Raw genomic sequence first — 17,609 nt, forward strand, 5'->3', positions numbered from 1 at the left:
AATAGTAAATATGTACAAGTAAAATAGAGTAATAAATATGTACAGACATATATACAGGTGCTGTGGGGAGGGGAAGGAGGTAAGGTGGGGGGAGATGGGGAGGGGGAAGAGGGGGAGAGGAAGGAGGGGGCTCAGTCTGGGAAGGCCTCCTGGAGGAGGTGAGCTCTCAGTAGGGCTTTGAAGGGAGGAAGAGAGTTTAGCTTGGCGGATGTGCAGAGGGAGGGCATTCCAGGCCAGGGGGGAGGATGTGGGCTGGGGGTCGACGGCGGGACAGGCGAGAACGAGGCACAGTGAGGAGGTTAGCAGTAGAGGAGCGGAGGGTGCGGGCTGGGCTGGAGAAGAGCTGGCAGATGACAGTCTATAGCTATTCAAATTGAAACGGAGAAATCCCACACTTGCTCAGAGCAGCTGTGAGCTTCTGTAAGAGTCTAGGTTTGTAGGATCGAAGACCCACATCCTAGACAAGATTTTTGATTTACACTGTCCCTTCACCAAACAGCATTTGCAATTTCCCCTGTTCTAGAATGTGATGTCACATAACCAGTCTATCCTCTTCGAAAAGAACTCCCGAGCTAATTAACCTATGACAGAGGTGGTTAGAATAATTACCTAGTTTGTTTAAAAACTGAGCTACAATATAATTTACAACAGTGGACATGGATTAAAAGGTCTCAACAAAGCCTCCTATGAGGTTACGATAAGACTAAATTAGAGACAATTAAAGTTGGCAGAGATTAAATTAGACATGAGTTGGCGTACACTACTTAAACACATGGGCAAACCACACAGTTGGTCTTCCCATAACGTGCACTATTACTGTCCATTTTGGATAAAATGTTATATGGGAATTAGGGAACATTCTTACTAGTGTCTGGAAAGAATCAGAAGAAATGGTTGTGTGAGTTTTCCTTCATCCTTCCCACTAGACTGTGAGCTCTTTGCTGGCAGAGGACAAGTCCACCAACTCTACAGAACTGTACTCTGCCAAGTGCTTAGTACGTGCTCTGCGCACAGTAAGTGCTCAATAAATACCATTGATTGATTGATGGATTGATCAGGAACAGCCCCATGTTACAGAACGGACTGTATTTGAATGAAAGTTTCCTATCATATTTGATTTCACAGGCTCATAATTTTCAACCGCTCAAATGAGCTCGGAAGCCTCATGCTATCTCGGAAAAAAAAAATGCTGCCTGTAGTAAAAAAAGAAATCCCAATTTGAAGTAGTAGGGAAAGTGGTGTATCTAAAAAACAACAAAAAAAATCAGTGACTAAACAGCTGCATGAAAATGGCTATCTTTACTCCCCATATTCCCTTTAGACTAAGCTGGTTGGCAGGGAATGTGGCTACCAACTCTCTTGTACTGTACTTCCCCAAGCACTTAGCATGGTGCTCAATAAATACCATTGATCGATGTGAATTTGTTCGGCATCATCATCATCAATTGTATTTATTGAGCGCTTACTATGTGCAGAGCACTGTACTAAGCCCTTGGGAAGTACAAATTGGCAACATATAGAGACAGTCCCTACCCAACAGTGGGCTCACAGTCTAAAAGGGGGAGACAGAGAACAAAACCAAACATACTAACAAAAGAAAATAAATAGAATAGCTATGTACAAGTAAAATAAATAAATAAATAGAGTAATAAATATGTACAAACATATATACAGGTGCTGTGGGGAAGGGAAGGAGGTTAAGATGGGGGGGATGGAGAGGGGGACGAGGGGGAGAGGAAGGAAGGGGCTCAGTCTGGGAAGGCCTCCTGGAGGAGGTGAGCTCTCAGCAGGGCCTTGAAGGGCATCTATATTGCAGACATGAAACCATCCATTTCTACAAGCTAAAGAAGTTCTGGGTTGCAGCTAGCCACGACGTAGCAGAAAGGGTTCAGAGCGCTAATGTATATTAGGGGTGGGCAACGTGGTCTAGTGGAAAGAGCCCAGGCCTGGGAGCCAAATGCTCTTGGGGGATCTTGGGCAAATCACTTCACTTCTCTGGGCCTCAGTTTCCTCAAATGTAAAATGGGGATTCAATACCCTTTCTCCCTCCTGCTTAAGACCGTGAGCCCCCATGCCGGGACAGGGACAGTGTCTGACCTAGTTAACTTGTACCCACCCCAGCGCTTAGAACTGTGTTAGACACATAGTAACCACTTAACAATTACCATGGAACAAACAAAGTGGGTCCTCGGTCCAGCTAAGCTCCCAGCCCATTGTTTCTGCCATCAAGGCCAGCGGCAGTTCCCCAACCCTCAAAACCGTGAGCAGCAGAGGCTGGTTACCTGCACCATAGATGGCTGTGAGGTTCACGTGGCGACTCGGTGACTTTAAGATCCCTCCTGCCCTCATACTGATGATGGCTGAGAGTGCTTGGTGGGTGGTCCCTGGAACAGCCACCCCTGCCCCCCTGAACCCCTACGTGCCTTTCTGGCAAAAATAGCCGCCCACCTTGACGTACCACAATGGGCCTACACTAGAAGTACGAGAAACAGAGATGAACTACTCTGAGCTGATGCTATTCTCAGACTGTTTCATCTTTACGCCAAACCTCACAACCCCATCTGTCCTGTCAGGCCTGGTCCTGGTTTGGGGCTCCCAAAGGGCCTGGTGTGGGTCACCCCGAGTCCATGACAGTCCATGGAGTGAAAGTCTCAGTAGATGAACCCCATTTTCTCGAAAGTGAGCTTAAAACTGAGTGGGATGGGGTGGGGTGGGGGGGAGGTAGAGAAGTGACAATATCAGGAAATTTACAACTGACTGAGTTTGCGCTTTTAATAATAATAATAATGATGGCATTTATTAAGCGCTTACTACATGCAGAGCACTGTTCTAAGCGCTGGGGGGATACAAGGTGATCAAGTTGTCCCACGTGGGGCTCACAGTCTTAATCCCCATTTTACAGATGAGGTAACTGAGGCTCAGAGAAGTTAAGTGACTTGCCCAAGGTCACACGGCAGACATGTGGTGGAGTCGGCATTCGAACCCATGACCTCTGACTCCCAAGCCCTTGCTCTTACCACTGAGCCACGCTGCTTTTCTTTAAGGTCTCTGATGGCTGGGATATCAGTGGTAAATATGGTATAAGTGAGTCAATGGGAATAAAGGCGTTAGTTCTCAAGCTCTCATGCACTTCACACTTTGTAGAGTGCCTAACAGTACATCCTACAGTTTATATAACTTTCTTTATTAGGAACGTTGTTTCGAAGTAAAGGGTCTAATTTTGACACCTTTGAAAGTGTCTACTGAAATGGTCAATAGAAAGGAATAAGGCTGTAAGAGTATTTTTTATTTTATTTTTTTGGTAATTTCACACAAACAGGGAGTGTCCCAGTTTTTCTGGTCAACATTCTTAATATATTCTCCTGCCACTCAGGTTTCCAGGACTGAGGCTTTGTTCAAGTGAGAACAAAACCCTCCTTCCTCAAGTCCTTTTCAGGCAGAATAAAGAAAAAGGAGGGAAATCCCCTCTGGCTACATAGATGGCTCAGAAACCACGGCAAGGGAGTCCTGCTTTTCAAGAAATGGGTGGATAAGTTTTAACTGTGTTTGACTGAAACCACACTGCACAAAAGGCAGTCTTGTCTCGGGCCCCAGATTCAAGTCTCATCTTGCCATTTCCACTTCCCTGCTATTGAGTTGGGTCCATTTGATTCACTCACTCATCTTCCTTGGGGCAGGTATGCAACTTGGCTTTGATGGAATTAGGATTTAACCACTGAAAATGGGGAGGGGAGGAGGACGAAAAAGTGCTCTAAGCAAACCCTGCAGAGATCAAAATTGCACTACCCTGCTTGGGAGAGTGCAGATCAAGCAGAGCCCAGGACCTTGGCGCCTGCCTTATAAACCCACATCATCATAATAATAATAATGGCATTTATCAAGCACTTACTATGTGCAAAGCACTGTTATAAGCACTGGGGAGGATACAGGGTGATCAGGTTGTCCCACAGGGGGTTCACAGTCTTAATCCCCATTTTGCAGTTGAGGTAAATGAAGCCCAGAGAAGTGAAGCGACTTGCCCAAAGTCACACAGCTGACAGTTGGCGGAGCCGGGATTTGAACCCATGACCTCTGACTCCAAAGCCCGGGCTCTTTCCACTGAGCCACGCTGCTTCTCCTAACATCTACAGGAGGCTTCCATGCTTTGTGGAGTAGCCCAATTACTACTGGCATATGTAATGAGAAGCTGCTGTGTGCCCTTGGGCCAAGTCCCTTAACTTCTCTGTGCCTCAATTCCGTCACCTACAAAATGAGGATTCAATATCTGTTCTCCCTCCTACTTAGCCTGTCAGCCTCATGAGGGACCTGATGATGATCATCATCATCAATCGTATTTATTTAGTGCTTACTATGTGCAGAGCACTGTACTAAGCGCTTGGGAAGTACAAATTGGCAACATATAGAGACAGTCCCTACCCAACAGTGGGCTCACAGTCTAAAAGGGGGAGACAATCTTGTATCTACCCCAGCCCACTGAACAGTGCTTGGCACATAGTAAGCGCTTAACCAAACCCACTATTATTATTATGCAGTCCACTGCAACAACTGTACTTGTGGTAACTGTCACTGACCCATAAGCCACACGCAATGGTTCTTCCAACCCTAAATACCCCTAAAAGGAGCCAGTGGGATGGAGACTTGAGAGAACTGTAGATAAATTCAGTTTTGACCTGCCCAATCCATTCAAGGATCTGGCAGCAGCAAAACTGGTCACAGAAAGAGAAACTTGCTCCGTCAGGAGCAGAGACCATCACAAGAAAGTCTCCTGATGGCCCCGAGAGGGAAAAACCACATTGAGAAATAGTAAGGGAGCAGTTCCATACGGTTTTGCCATCTGACTCTCTCAGACTTCACCCGTATAAGGTTTTAGGGGGTTTTCTGGTATTTGTTAAGCACTTACTCTGTGCCCAGCACTGTGAGCCTGTGATTAGGTAGGGACCGTCTCTATATGTCGGCTGACTTGTACTTCCCAAGCACTTAGTACAGTGCCCTGCACACAGTAAGCGCTCAATAAATATGATCAAATGAATGAATACACGCTAATCGGATAGGGCACAGTCCATGTCCGACATGGGGCTCATAGTTTTTTAATACCCATTTTTACATATGAGGGAACTGAGGCTCAGAGAAGTGAAGTGACTTGTCCAAGATAACATGGCAGAAGTGGAGGAGCTGGGATTAGAACCCGAGTCCTTCCGATTCCCAGGCCTGTGCTCTCTCCACTGGGCCATGCTGCCTCTCGGTTTTACAGTTACTATCTTTTGGATCGACATCTAGGGACTAGGATGGCCCCATTTAGGTAAAGTTATAGTCTCTAGACTGTAAACTCATTTGTGGAATGTTATATTCTCCCAAGCGCTTAGTACAGTGCTTTGCACACAGTAAGCGCTCAATAAATGACTGAATGAAAGTTATTCTGGTTTGGTCTGTTGTCCTAAAGATAAATTCCCGTGGTTACCTTAGATCTCTGTTTTCCCTTTCACCTGTCTACAAGTTTTGTTTCCTTGTCTGTCTCCCGCTTCTAGACTGTGAGCCCGTTGACGGGTAGGGACCGTCTCTATATGTTGCCGACTTGTACTTCCCAAGTGCTTAGTACAGTGCTCTGCACACAGTAAGCGCTCAATAAATACGACTGAATGAACTGAATGAATGAATGAGATATACAATCACTTCAAGTTAACTTGTTTCTTGACCTTGCCCTATTTGCCACCCGCTTGCGTAGTTAGCAGTTTTCAAAGACCAGCTCCCTGAAAATGAGCACTTTTTCTTGGTAATCCTACTTAAGACACAGTTCAGAAACGATATCGGGCGGCGAGGAAGACAGCGTACCTGTTTGTTAATGTTGGCTCCTGCGTGAATCAGCCAGATCAGGCAGTGCGGGTGTCCGCCAAAAGCGGCGATGTGGGCCGGGGTCTGGGCAAACCGGGTGGTGCAGACGTTGAGCGTGGCTCCGGCTCGCACGAGCTGTATCAAGCACTCCAACTTGAAAAAGAACGGTGGAGGTCGGGGAAGAGACACAGAGAAATGTCAGTACCCTTCCCGCCTGGCCGAGACAGCCAATCCTCCGACTCAGACCTCAGTCCGGGCAGGCAGGACTTGGCCGGTGGCCCTTTTGGCCTCTGCTTCCTCAGACGGGCTACTTCGTCCCCCAAGAGCGCTCACTCCCTGGTCAGAGACCACCTTAGGGTGAAGGCTTTAATAACGTCTTCTGGTTGGACTCTGCCGAGTATTTTGCTACGGGGTGGCAAAATAACCCCCCGACTGACTGGCCCGAGTCTCCCAGGAGGATGGGCCTGCGAATTAGGGAACCTCCAAAGTGCGGCCTTCCTACTCGCACCACGGCACCAGAAACGAAGGGCTCACTGGCCAGCAGCGATCCTCCAAGGGCACGTCTGCCGGCTAGTGAGCCCCGTGGTGAGGAAGATGCAGATTTCCCTTATAGAGTGCGAGCTGGAACGGCAACAGAAGCCCACGTTGCTTCTCATTACGTACCCCAGTAGTCACTGGGCTACTCCAAAAGGCCCTGGTGGGTGAGCAGAGTGGGGGCTGAAAGCCTTTGCCAAACGCTCGCCCTCTGTCACACAAACCAACGCTCGGTATTGGGGCTCCCCTGTTAAATCCCTAGGGACCACGAAGGCGGTCTTTCACACCCTGGCTCTCCCTCTGCTCCGGGAGATGGACGGTCCCGGGCCTTCCCTCAGGCCCGAGTCCCTCAAGGAGAGAGATGACTGAGTCATGTTGGCTCCTGGAGGGACCACCCCCTCTCCAGCGGACCCTGCCCAGGATCCCGGGGCCAGTCAACAGGGGCTTCCCCAAACATTAGCAAAGGGCTTTTCCTGGCGGTGACATCTGGCGCCTGCTCTTCCCAGGGTTGGCGACAGTCCATCTTCTCTTCTTGGTGACAAGGGACAATCCAGAAAGGCAAGCCCTCACACACCCGTCCAATATGTGTGAGGAACCGTCCCCTCATGCTCTCTTCCCCTCCGTGGTGCCCCGAGGAACTGCCCCTTCGTCGTAAGCACACACAGACATTAGTGTAGTCACCCCCCAGGGCCACATCAGACCACATGGACTGAGCTGCCTCAGACCTGTTTCAGACTATTTGTCAATAGCTAGCAGGACAGGATTTACTACTTACAACTCTGCAGGTTCACTTCGCTCCTCTAACACCAACCTACTCGCTGGACCTCGATCTCACCACTGACCCTTGCCCATGTTCCCCCCCTGACCTGGAACTCTTTCCCCCATTAAAGCCTTACTCAAAAATCATACTGCCACCAAGAATCCTGCCCTGATTAAGCCTTCAATTCCCCTTCTCCTCCTTCCTTTTGTCACCCACCCCTTGGGTTTTGTACCCTTTACTGACTCCACCTTCAGCCCCACAGCACTTATGAACTTACCCCTAGTTGATTTTAATGTCTGCCTCCCCCTCTAGACTGTGAGCTTCTTATGGGCAGGGAGCCGGTCTGCTAATTCTGTGGTATTGTACTCTCAAGTGCTGTGCACATAGTAAGACCTTCACTGAATACCATAGATTGATTCTCACAATCCTCTTCTCCACCTAACTACACAAACTCCTCCTCAGCAATGTCAACATTTACACGGGTAAAACTTCCTGACTTCTGGCTGGACCGCCCCTTCTGCTTTCCAACTCCATTCCAGACAGGACCTCATCAAGAATGAGCTCTGCTGCCAACCCATTACCTCTCTAAATCTCCAACTCAGAACTGGTAGTTCTCGGGCTCCAAATCTGCCACTCCCCCTCAACAACCTTCTGCCCCCAATCAATCGTATTTATTGAGCACTTACGGGTGAGCAGAGCACTGTACTAAGCACTGGGGAGAATTTACAGACTTGTCCTCTACCCTAACATAGATCTCTATTCAGTTGCTTCATTGATCCCAGTCCATTTTTTTTTTTTACTTGGCACCTAAAAGTGCTTACTATGTTCCAAGGAACTTGTCCTCTACCCCAACATAGATCTCTATGGTCTTCAGTTGCTTCATTGATCCAGTCCATTTTTTTTTTTACTTGGCACCTATAAGTGCTTACTATGTTCCAAGGAACTTGTCTTCTACCCCAACATAGATCTCTATGGTCTTCAGTTGCTTGATTGATCCCAGTCCATTTTTTTTTTAACTTGGCACCTACAAGTGCTTACTATGTTCTAAGGAACATACTAAATGCTGAGGTAGATACATGACAACCAGATGGAACATAGTTCCTATTCCACAAGGAGCTCTCGGTTTAAATTACAGAGAGGAGGAAGGTCACACAGCGGATAAGCAGTGGAGCCGCAGCATTAGAAACCGGGACCTTGTTCTTTCCATTAAGTTCTTTTCATTAGCACCTATAAGTGCTTACTATGTTCCAAGGAACATACTAAATGCTGAGGTAGATACATGTCAACCAGATGGGACATAGTTCCTATCCCACAAGGGGCTCTCAGTTTAGAGAGAGGAGGAAGGTCACACAGCGGATAAGTGGTGGAGCCGCAGCATTAGAAACCGGGACCATATTCTTTCCATTAGACTACTTCCCAAGCGCTTAGTACAGTGCTCTGCACACAGTAAGTGCTCAATAAATACAATTGAATGAATGAATGAACTACAGTGCTTCCCCTTTGGTCCCTTTCCTTGGCCTAAAGGTTCTTACAAAGTTCCACACTTGACAAAGCTCACTTGCACAGCTAAACCAAGTCACCCTGACAGTACAAAAATGTGTGCATGTGAGCACCTCCTTCAAATGTAGATACTACTAGTGTCAGCTATGGATTTTCAGCTCCTTCTTCTCCGGAGAGCTCATGCATTCAAATGTGCCTCTCTACCAATGACTGCCAAATCTCCACCTCTGACTGCTCGGCTACTTTCTTCAGTTGTGCTTCCTCCTGCACTCAAGACACTGTGAGCCCCAGGTGGGACAGGGGCTAAGCAGTAAAGTCAGGAACCAATGCGATCATTGTCTTCATTTAGAGGACAACTGCCTGCCGGCACCTTCAAACTGTAATACAGTTAAAACTGGATGCCTTATCTTTGAGAGTGCTTCACCAATACAGGTTTATGGGGCTTTTATAACCTAACTGACTCCAGGACTTTCCAAAGGTGCCAACTTTTCACTTGGAGTGTGGACACAGAAAGGCAAGAGGGTTTTCAGTGATGATCTGGGGAGAGTTTGAAGAGGCCAGCGGGTTTCAAAGGCTAAAGGGTCAGAGAGCGGAAAGATTTGAATCAATCAATCAATCGTATTTATTGAGCGCTTACTGTGTGCAGAGCACTGTACTAAGCGCTTGGGAAGCACAAGTTGGCAACATATAGAGACAGTCCCTACCCAACAGTGGGCTCACGGTCTAAAAGGCCATCGACCTTTCACGCAAGCTCTCGGATATAGTTGGAGACCTGGATTCAGCGAGGATATCCTGGATATCCTCAAGCCCATGGGAGTGTGCAAACAGTAACTCTCCCTCACAGCTAGAACCAGGCGATGAATGGTATGGAGTGTTTTTTTAAAAAAACAGTATTTGTTAAGCGCTTACTACACATCAGGCACTGGGGTAGAACAAGCCAATCAGGTTGGACCCAAACCATATCTCACACTGGGCTCACAGTCTTCATCTATTCTATTTTATTTTGTTAATATGTTTTGTTTTGTTCTCTGTCTCCCCCTTCTAGACTGTGAGCCCACTGTTGGGTAGGGACCGTCTCTACGTGTTGCCAACTTGTACTTCCCAAGTGCTTAGTACAGTACTCTGCACACAGTAAGCGCTCAATAAATATGATTGATTGATCTCCATTCTATAGATGAGGTAACTGTGCCCAGAAAACTTGCCAAGGTCACACAGCAGACAAGTGGTGGAGTCGAGATTCAGAAGGACCAGACCGCGCTCTGCCCACTAAGCCAAGCTGCTTCTCTTTCGGCCCAACTCCGCAGTTGTATCTATCACCTTACTAACGAAAACACCAGTCAGGGCATAACACTCCCATCCTCAGTAATCGCCAACAGCTCCCTATCACTTCTCATCTGAAAACAAATACTCCTATCCACCGGGGTTCCGTTTTCTGCAGGAACTGGTTCTGTCTCATTTGCTTCCTTCTACTGTTATAGGAGCAAACCTCATAACCTTCTTTTAGTCAACTGGCCACACCCCTGAATTCTTTCAAGTTAGCTCTGCCAAAACTAGAGTCACTTCTCTTTCAAAAACTGCCTTGAACACAACAGCCTTCCTACCTGCTTTGCTGCGTGACCATGTGCGAATCACTTAACTGCTCGGGGCCTCAGTTCCATCTGCAAAATGGAGATAAAACACTTGCTCTCCCTTTCAGATTTGTGAGTCTCATTTGGGACGAGGACCGTCAGTCTGGTGTTTTTTCAGATTTAAACCAGTGCGTAACACCGTTTAAGGGCTTAATAAAAAAATACCATGATAATCATTATTCAAGAAAAATCTCTTTTAAACTTCAAAATGCACCCCCTGCCTAGGTCTGGGGTGGGGGATTTGGTAAATGATTCTAAGTTCATCTTCTCCACATGCTTTGAAAACTTCAATCACACACGTCCTGATTTTTCCATGCTCTCCTTGTATGTAGGCTGCTGCCAGCTCAGGAAATACTGGCTGACTCTGGCATACGCAGAGTTTAATGTGCAGAGCGTTCTTCAGAGCCTTTGGGACTGTACAATTAAATGAGTATATCTGATCCCCGCCCTCCAGGACCTAATAAACTAACAGGAGGGCCAGGCACTCTAGGAGAAAGCACATCTATCTAAATTCTCACAACTCCCCCAAGCGCCTAGGTCAAATCAATTAGTTGATGGTATTGAAGTGACACTGGAAGTAATGAAGTGATAGTTGAGGATTACAAAGTGGAAAGATTAGATATTAATTGGGAAGGCTTTCTGGAGCTGTGATTTCCAAAGGGCTTTGAGGATGGGGAGAGGGTAAGCAAGAAGTCAGTGGTGGGAGAGATGAGAATGAGGCACTTTGGATTATGTTGCTATGAAAAGAAGTGCACAAACTGGAGTAGCCTAGTGGGAGAAGAGTGGGAATAAGGAGCCAGTAAAGAGCCAAATGATAGCTCGAATGGAAAGGAATGGGTGAAGTTTGGAAATGTGGTGAACAGGATGTGGACAGATAGAATATGGATGCTGAAAGAGAGGGAGTGCGTCATGGAAAACACCAACCTCTATTATGCAGACACTAAAATATGGCCACTAAACTGCTTTTTGTTTTTGATTAATGTGTCTCCCCCCTATCAATCCCCCTGCTCCCTGTGGGCCAGGAACGTGTCTACCAACTGTTGTACTGTTCTCTGCCAAGGGCTCAGTACAGTGCCCTGCACATCGAAAGCACTCAATACTACTGATTGATTGATTTCTACCTCCTTCCTGACGACGCATAGCATTTGGTCCACTTTTCTGGCTGCTTCCTCCAGATCTCTTCCCCTGACTCAAAACTGACAGTCCAAGGCCCAATCACCACACAGAGGTTTGAAAGTTTGGATTATTTTTCCTTGGATACGTTCTCCTGCCAATGTTGCCTGTCAACTACATTCCCGAATTCAGTAATCAGGCATTCCTGCATTTTATTCTTATCTGCGGGATATTTGTCCCCCAGAAGAAATGAGCGTCATTGGCAAATGTGCATATTTCCCTGCACACATCCTCTTCCAGAGTATAAAGTGCTCGACAAAATAGGTCCCAGTAAAGAAGCCTGGGAGAAAAGTAGGGGGGAGGCTATTTATACTTTTCCATCCAGAAAATGGCTGTGGACAACCCTTTGTTTCTTATCTTTTAACCAGCTTTCTATTTATTACACTTTTCCCTTCCAATAGCTGTTCCTTAAAAATGGCTTGCTGCCCCACAATGTCAAACAGCAGCTTCATTCATTCATTCATTCAATCGCATTTATTGAGCGCTTACTGTGTGCAGAGCACTGTACTAAGCGCTTGGGAAGTCCAAGTTGGCAACATACAGAGACGGTCCCTACCCAACAGTGGGCTCACAGTCTAGAAGGGGGAGACCGAGAACAAAACATATTAACAGAATAAAATAAATGATTTGTAGTCTTAATGCATGTTCCGTATATTCACCACTAGCATCCTCTGCATGCTCCTTCAATAGAAACCGCCCGCCTCACCTAATAACCTTATCTCTGCTCCTCCCATACTTTCATGAGCCTGTTGTTGGGTAGGGACCGTCTCTATATGTTGCCAACTTGTACTTCCCAAGCGCTTAGTACAGTGTTCTGCACACAGTACGCGCTCAATAAATACGACTGAATGAATGAATGACTATAAGGCAAATACAGCCACTATTCATTTTCTTAAAACTAGGACTTCCCCCCATATGAAACATCTTAGCTTCTGTACATACTGGCTAATAGAAAAGAGCTAAAAACAAAAACAAAACAAAAAACTTTGTCCTTCTTTTGTAAAGAGGCTGCCCTGGAGCACAGAAATAGCTGCCCATCCTTGTGGAAAGCTTTCAAAGAACCAGAGGCGAGACACACACATATGTGGAAAGCTTTCAAAGAACCGGAGAGACACACACATGAGCAACAAGCTGACAAATCAGCTTCGGGGCAGATACTCTGCACATTTCCAATGTACTTCCATTTTTTTTAAAAAAGAAAATACAATTCAGCGCCTTATTACGCCAATGAGAAGTGGAGTGAGCCGGAATTTAAAAAGAAACACCTCACAGTTTGCCGGAAAGTTTTAAAGTGCATTTTCCATTGTTCTGATTTGAACAGAGCCTGGCCTTTCTTAAAAAGTATCTGGGAAACACGCTACTTGATCCAAACGTTCGTGCAGATCTGAAGACACCACTGGCTGTTCAATTTGTCATCATCGGTGCCGTATCAGATTGTTAACGCTTACCCAGAAGAACCAATCAATCAATTGTATTTACTGAGCGCTTACTGTGCGCAGAGCACTGTACTAGGCGTTTGGGAAGTACAAGTTGGCAACATATAGAGACGGTCCCTACCCAACAGTGGGCTCACAGTCTAAAAGAGATCGGTTTGGGTCGAGGGTTCCACTATTTACGCCGGTACAGCGTGGTGAACAGGATTTCATCAGGAAGCCCGGATTTTCGGAGGGAAATTTATATGTGAAACTGTCCAATGGATGTGCAATAAAATGAAAACGGCCTAAAGGCGCTTGGCGCCTAATCTCAAATTTCAACGGCCGAGCAGCGGCCTAACCATTCCGTTGCCATAACAGAAAAACAGTTCATCTTTGCGCCCTTAAGCAGGTTTCAGAGGGGCACTGGAGAGAAAAGAGGAAGCAAGGCTGTAGTCCTCGGAGGTACTGCAGTAATGAGAGTTTAAAAATAAATACAAAGAAATAACAGAGGAAAAAAACCCAATCCCCTTTCAGAGGCCAAATAGCACCAAGGCAGAACCGACTTCCCGCTTAGAAGGCTGCACTTGAAAAGAGATGCACATTTCGTGGCTTTTGCAAAACGTATATAAAAGGGCCTCATAACCACTAATTGCAAAATAAGGAGGACATAGACGCCTCGGGGCCGTTCCCCCTGGAGACCGAGATTCAAATCTGCACCGATTTCTGAAGCTGTGGGCGTTCAAAACAGTGCTTAATTGTGTTATTTCTTCGAATCAATCAACGGTATTTACTGAGCCCCTCTGTGCTGAGCATAAAGAGAAGCAGCGTGGCTCAGTGGAAAGAGCCCGGGCTCTGGAGTCAGAGGTCGTGGGTTCAAATCCCGGCTCCGCCACTTGTCAGCTGTGTGACTTTGGGCGAGTCACTTCACTTCCCCGGGCCTCAGTTCCCTCATCTGTCAAATGGGGATGAAGACTGTGAGCCCCCCGTGGGACAACCTGATCACCTTGTAAAATGGGGATGAAGACTGTGAGTCCCACGTGGGACAACCTGATTACCTTGTATCTCCCCCAGTGCTCAGGACAGTGCTTGGCACATAGTAAGCGCTTAACAAATGCCATTATTATTATTCTTAACAAATACCAACATTATTATTATTATTATAAGGGCTTGAGAGTCCAGTCCAACAGAATTAGCAGCCTCATCCCCTGCCCGTAAACTCGTTTACTATGGGACAAACAATGTGCTAAGCGGCGGGATAAGTACAATCAGATCACCGCCCCTGCCCCACATGGGGTTCAGAGTTGAAGGGGCGAGAACAAGGATTTAATCCCCATTTCAGAGGTAAGGAAACTGAGGCCCACTGAAGAGAGCTTTTTGAAGGGTACTTGTTAAGCTCTTACTGGAAACCAAGCACTGTACTATGCGCTGGGATCAATGAAAAGGAATCAGACTGGGCTCAAATCCTTAATCCCTATTTTACAGATGAGGTAACTGAGGCCCAGTGAAGTGAGTCGCCTGAGGTCGCACAGCAGGCAAGTGGTGAAGGCAGGATTAGAACCCAGGTCTCCGACCTTCTAGTGGGTGCTGCCAGTAGGCCCCACAGCTCCACGTGGGCCGGTTGGGGCAGGGGTCCCCATTTTTTTTTTTTAAGGAATTTGTTAAACGCTTACTATGTGTCAAGCACTGTTCTAAGCACCCGAGAGGATTCAAGTTAACAAGTTCGCAGTCTAAGTGCAATGGGAATAAGGTTGTGAGCCCCATGTGGGACAGGGGCTGCACCCAACCTGATTATCAGGAATCCACCCCAGTGCTTAGTACAGTGCTTTGCATGTAGTAAGCACTTAACAACTGCAATTTAACCCTTTTAATGTAATGTAACCCTTTTAGACTGTGAGCCCACTGTTGGGTAGGGACTGTCTCTATATGTTGCCAACTTGTACTTCCCAAGCGCTTAGTCCAACTGAATTGGCAGACTCGTCCCCTGCCCATAAACTCGTTTACAGTGCTCTGCACACAGTAAGCGCTCAATAAATACGATTGATGATGATGATGATGATAATTATTAGGCCTTCTACTGCCTCTCCCCCCCTCCTCCCCCAGCGTGGCTCAGTGGAAAGAGCCCGGGCTTTGGAGTCAGTGGTCGTGGGTTCAAATCCCGACTCCGCCAATTGTCAGCTGTGTGACCTTGGGCAAGTCACTTCACTTCTCTGGGCCTCAGTTCCCTCATCTGTAAAATGGGGGTTGACTGTGAGCCCCCCGTGGGACAACCTGATCGCCTTGTATCCTCCCCAGCGCTTAGAACAGTGCTTTGCACATAGTAAGTGCTTAATAAATGCCATTATTATTAAATTATCCCCCCAGCCTTACCTCCTTCCCCTCCCCACAGCACCTGTATATATGTAGATAGGTTTGTACGTATTTATTACTCCATTTATTTATTTTATTTGTACATATTTATTCTATTTATTTTACTTTGTTCATATGTTTGTTTTGTCGTCTGTATCCCCCTTCCAGACTGTGAGCCCGCTGTTGGGCGGGGCCCATCTCCATATGTTGCCAACTTGGACTTCCCAAGCGCTTAGTACAGTGCTCTGCACACAGTCAGCGCTCAGTAAATACAACTGAATGAATGAATACATGTTTGTCCATATTACTGTATTTATTTATTTTACTTGTACATATTTACTATTCTATTTATTTTATTTATGTTTTGTTGTCTGTCTCCCCCTTCTAGACTGTGAGCCCGCTGTTGAGCGGGGCCCGTCTCTACATGTTGCCAACTTGGACTTTCCCAAGCGCTTAGTCCAGTGCTCTGCACACAGTAAGCGCTCAATAAATACGATTGAATGAATGAATATATACATGTTTGTCCATATTACTGTATTTATTTATTTTACTTGTACATATTTACTAGTCTATTTATTGTATTTATTTGTTTTGTCGTCTCACTCCCCCTTCTAGACTGTGAGCCCACTGTTGGGCAGGGCCTATCTCTACATGTTGCCAACTTGGACTTTCCCAAGCGCTTAGTCCAGTGCTCTGCACACAGTCAGCGCTCAGTAAATACAACTGAATTACTGCATTTATTTATTTTACTTGTACATATTTACTATTCTATTTATTTTATTTTATTAATGTTTTGTTGTCTGTCTCCCCCTTCTAGACTGTGAGCCCGCTGTTGGGCGGGGCCCGTCTCTATATGTTGCCAACTTGGACTTTCCCAAGCGCTTAGTCCAGTGCTCTGCACACAGTCAGCGCTCGGTAAATACAACTGAATTACTGCATTTATTTATTTTACTTGTACATATTTACTATTCTATTTATTTTATTTTATCAATGTTTTGTCGTCTGTCTCCCCCTTCTAGCCAGTGAGCCCGCTGTTGGGCGGGGCCCGTCTCTACATGTTGCCAACTTGGACTTTCCCAAGCGCTTAGCCCAGCGCTCTGCACACAGTCGGCGCTCAATAAGTACGACTGAATGAATGAATGAACAGTAAGCGCTCAATAAATACGATTGAATGAATGAATGAATGAATGGTCTCCCCGCGGTCCGCCCTCGCTCAACGCTCCGGCCGCGCCGCGCATGCGCGCCCACGACTCCCCCGCTACCCCTCCCGGGCACGCGCGCTAAGTTCCCCCGCTGCCCCCCCACCGTGGTCAGCGTGAGCGCGCGCATGCGCGCCAGCTTCCCCGCTGCCCCCCCCCCCCGACGCCCGCGCGCTCGCGCGCATGCGCGCCATACTCCCCCGCTGCCCCCCCCGGCGTCCGCGATCGCGCGCCAGACTCCCCCGCTGCCCGCCGAGCGTTCGCGAGCTCGCGCGCATGCGCGCCAGTTTCCGGTCCCCTCCGTCCCCTCCGTTCCCCCCGTTCCCGGCCAGGAGCGCCACAAAATGGCGCCTTAAAGCGACAGCGGCCCCCCCCGTCCGAGAAGCGGGGGGGGGGGGCCGGCGGGCGCCGCTCGCCTACCTTCCCGAAGTGCGCGGCCCAGTGCACGGGCGTCCATCCGTAGAAGGAGTCCTCGGCGGCCAGGTGGGCGCGGGACGTGTGCTGGAGCAGCGCGCACAGCGCCGCCAGGTCCCCGTCCCGGCAGGCGCGGTGCAGCGGGAAGCGGAGCGTCAGCAGCTCCTCGCTGGAGAATCCCGCCTCCACGCCGCCCGCTCCCGCCGCCATGACCGAGCACAAAGGAGCCCCGACCCGCCGCGGGAGCAGCAGCGCCGCCACCGCCTCTAGCGGCCGCGAGAGCGGGGCGGGGCTTCGGGCCGCGCGGCCTGGGGGCGGGGCCTGACGACGTCACTGATTCCATCATTCATTCATTCGCTCGGACTTATTGAGCGCCCACGGGCCGGGGCGGGGCTGAGGAGGCGGGGCTGGGGGCGCAGTTATTCATTCATTCAATCGTATTTATTCATTCATTCAATCGTATTCATTCATTCAATCGTATTTTTTATTCATTCAGTCATTCAATTATATTTATTCGTTCTTTCAATCAATCGTATTCATTCATTCGTTCATTCAATCGTATTTATTCATTCATTCAATCGCATTCATTCAATCGTATTCATTCATTCAATCGTATCTTTTATTCATTCAGTCATTCAATTGTACTTATTCATTCATTAATCAATTGTATTCATTCATTCATTCAATCGTATTTATTCATTCATTCAATCGCATTCATTCAATCGTATTCATTCATTCATTCAATCGTATTTACTCATTTAGTCATTCATCCCATCAATCATATTCATTCATTCATCCAATTGTATTTATT

General features: G+C 47.4%; 1 protein-coding gene across 3 annotated transcripts in view; it reads right to left on the reverse strand.

Annotated features, from left to right (window-relative positions):
- ANKRD10 (ankyrin repeat domain 10) overlaps window positions 1–17,034 on the reverse strand; it is a 48,676-nt gene extending 31,642 nt beyond the window's left edge. For all 3 annotated transcript variants that reach the window (XM_038761612.1, XM_038761614.1, XM_038761613.1), the window contains exons 1-2: window positions 16,805–17,034; window positions 5,830–5,982 (exon numbers count right to left, since the gene is read on the reverse strand). In XM_038761612.1, coding sequence (XP_038617540.1) covers window positions 5,830–5,982; window positions 16,805–17,008 — 357 coding nt within the window. In that variant the 5' untranslated portion in view covers window positions 17,009–17,034. The remainder of the gene's footprint in view (window positions 1–5,829; window positions 5,983–16,804) is intronic.
- Window positions 17,035–17,609: the final 575 nt, after the last annotated feature.

Source organism: Tachyglossus aculeatus, chromosome 20 (genome assembly GCF_015852505.1).
Source record: "Tachyglossus aculeatus isolate mTacAcu1 chromosome 20, mTacAcu1.pri, whole genome shotgun sequence".
Classification (NCBI taxonomy): Eukaryota; Metazoa; Chordata; class Mammalia; order Monotremata; family Tachyglossidae; genus Tachyglossus; species Tachyglossus aculeatus.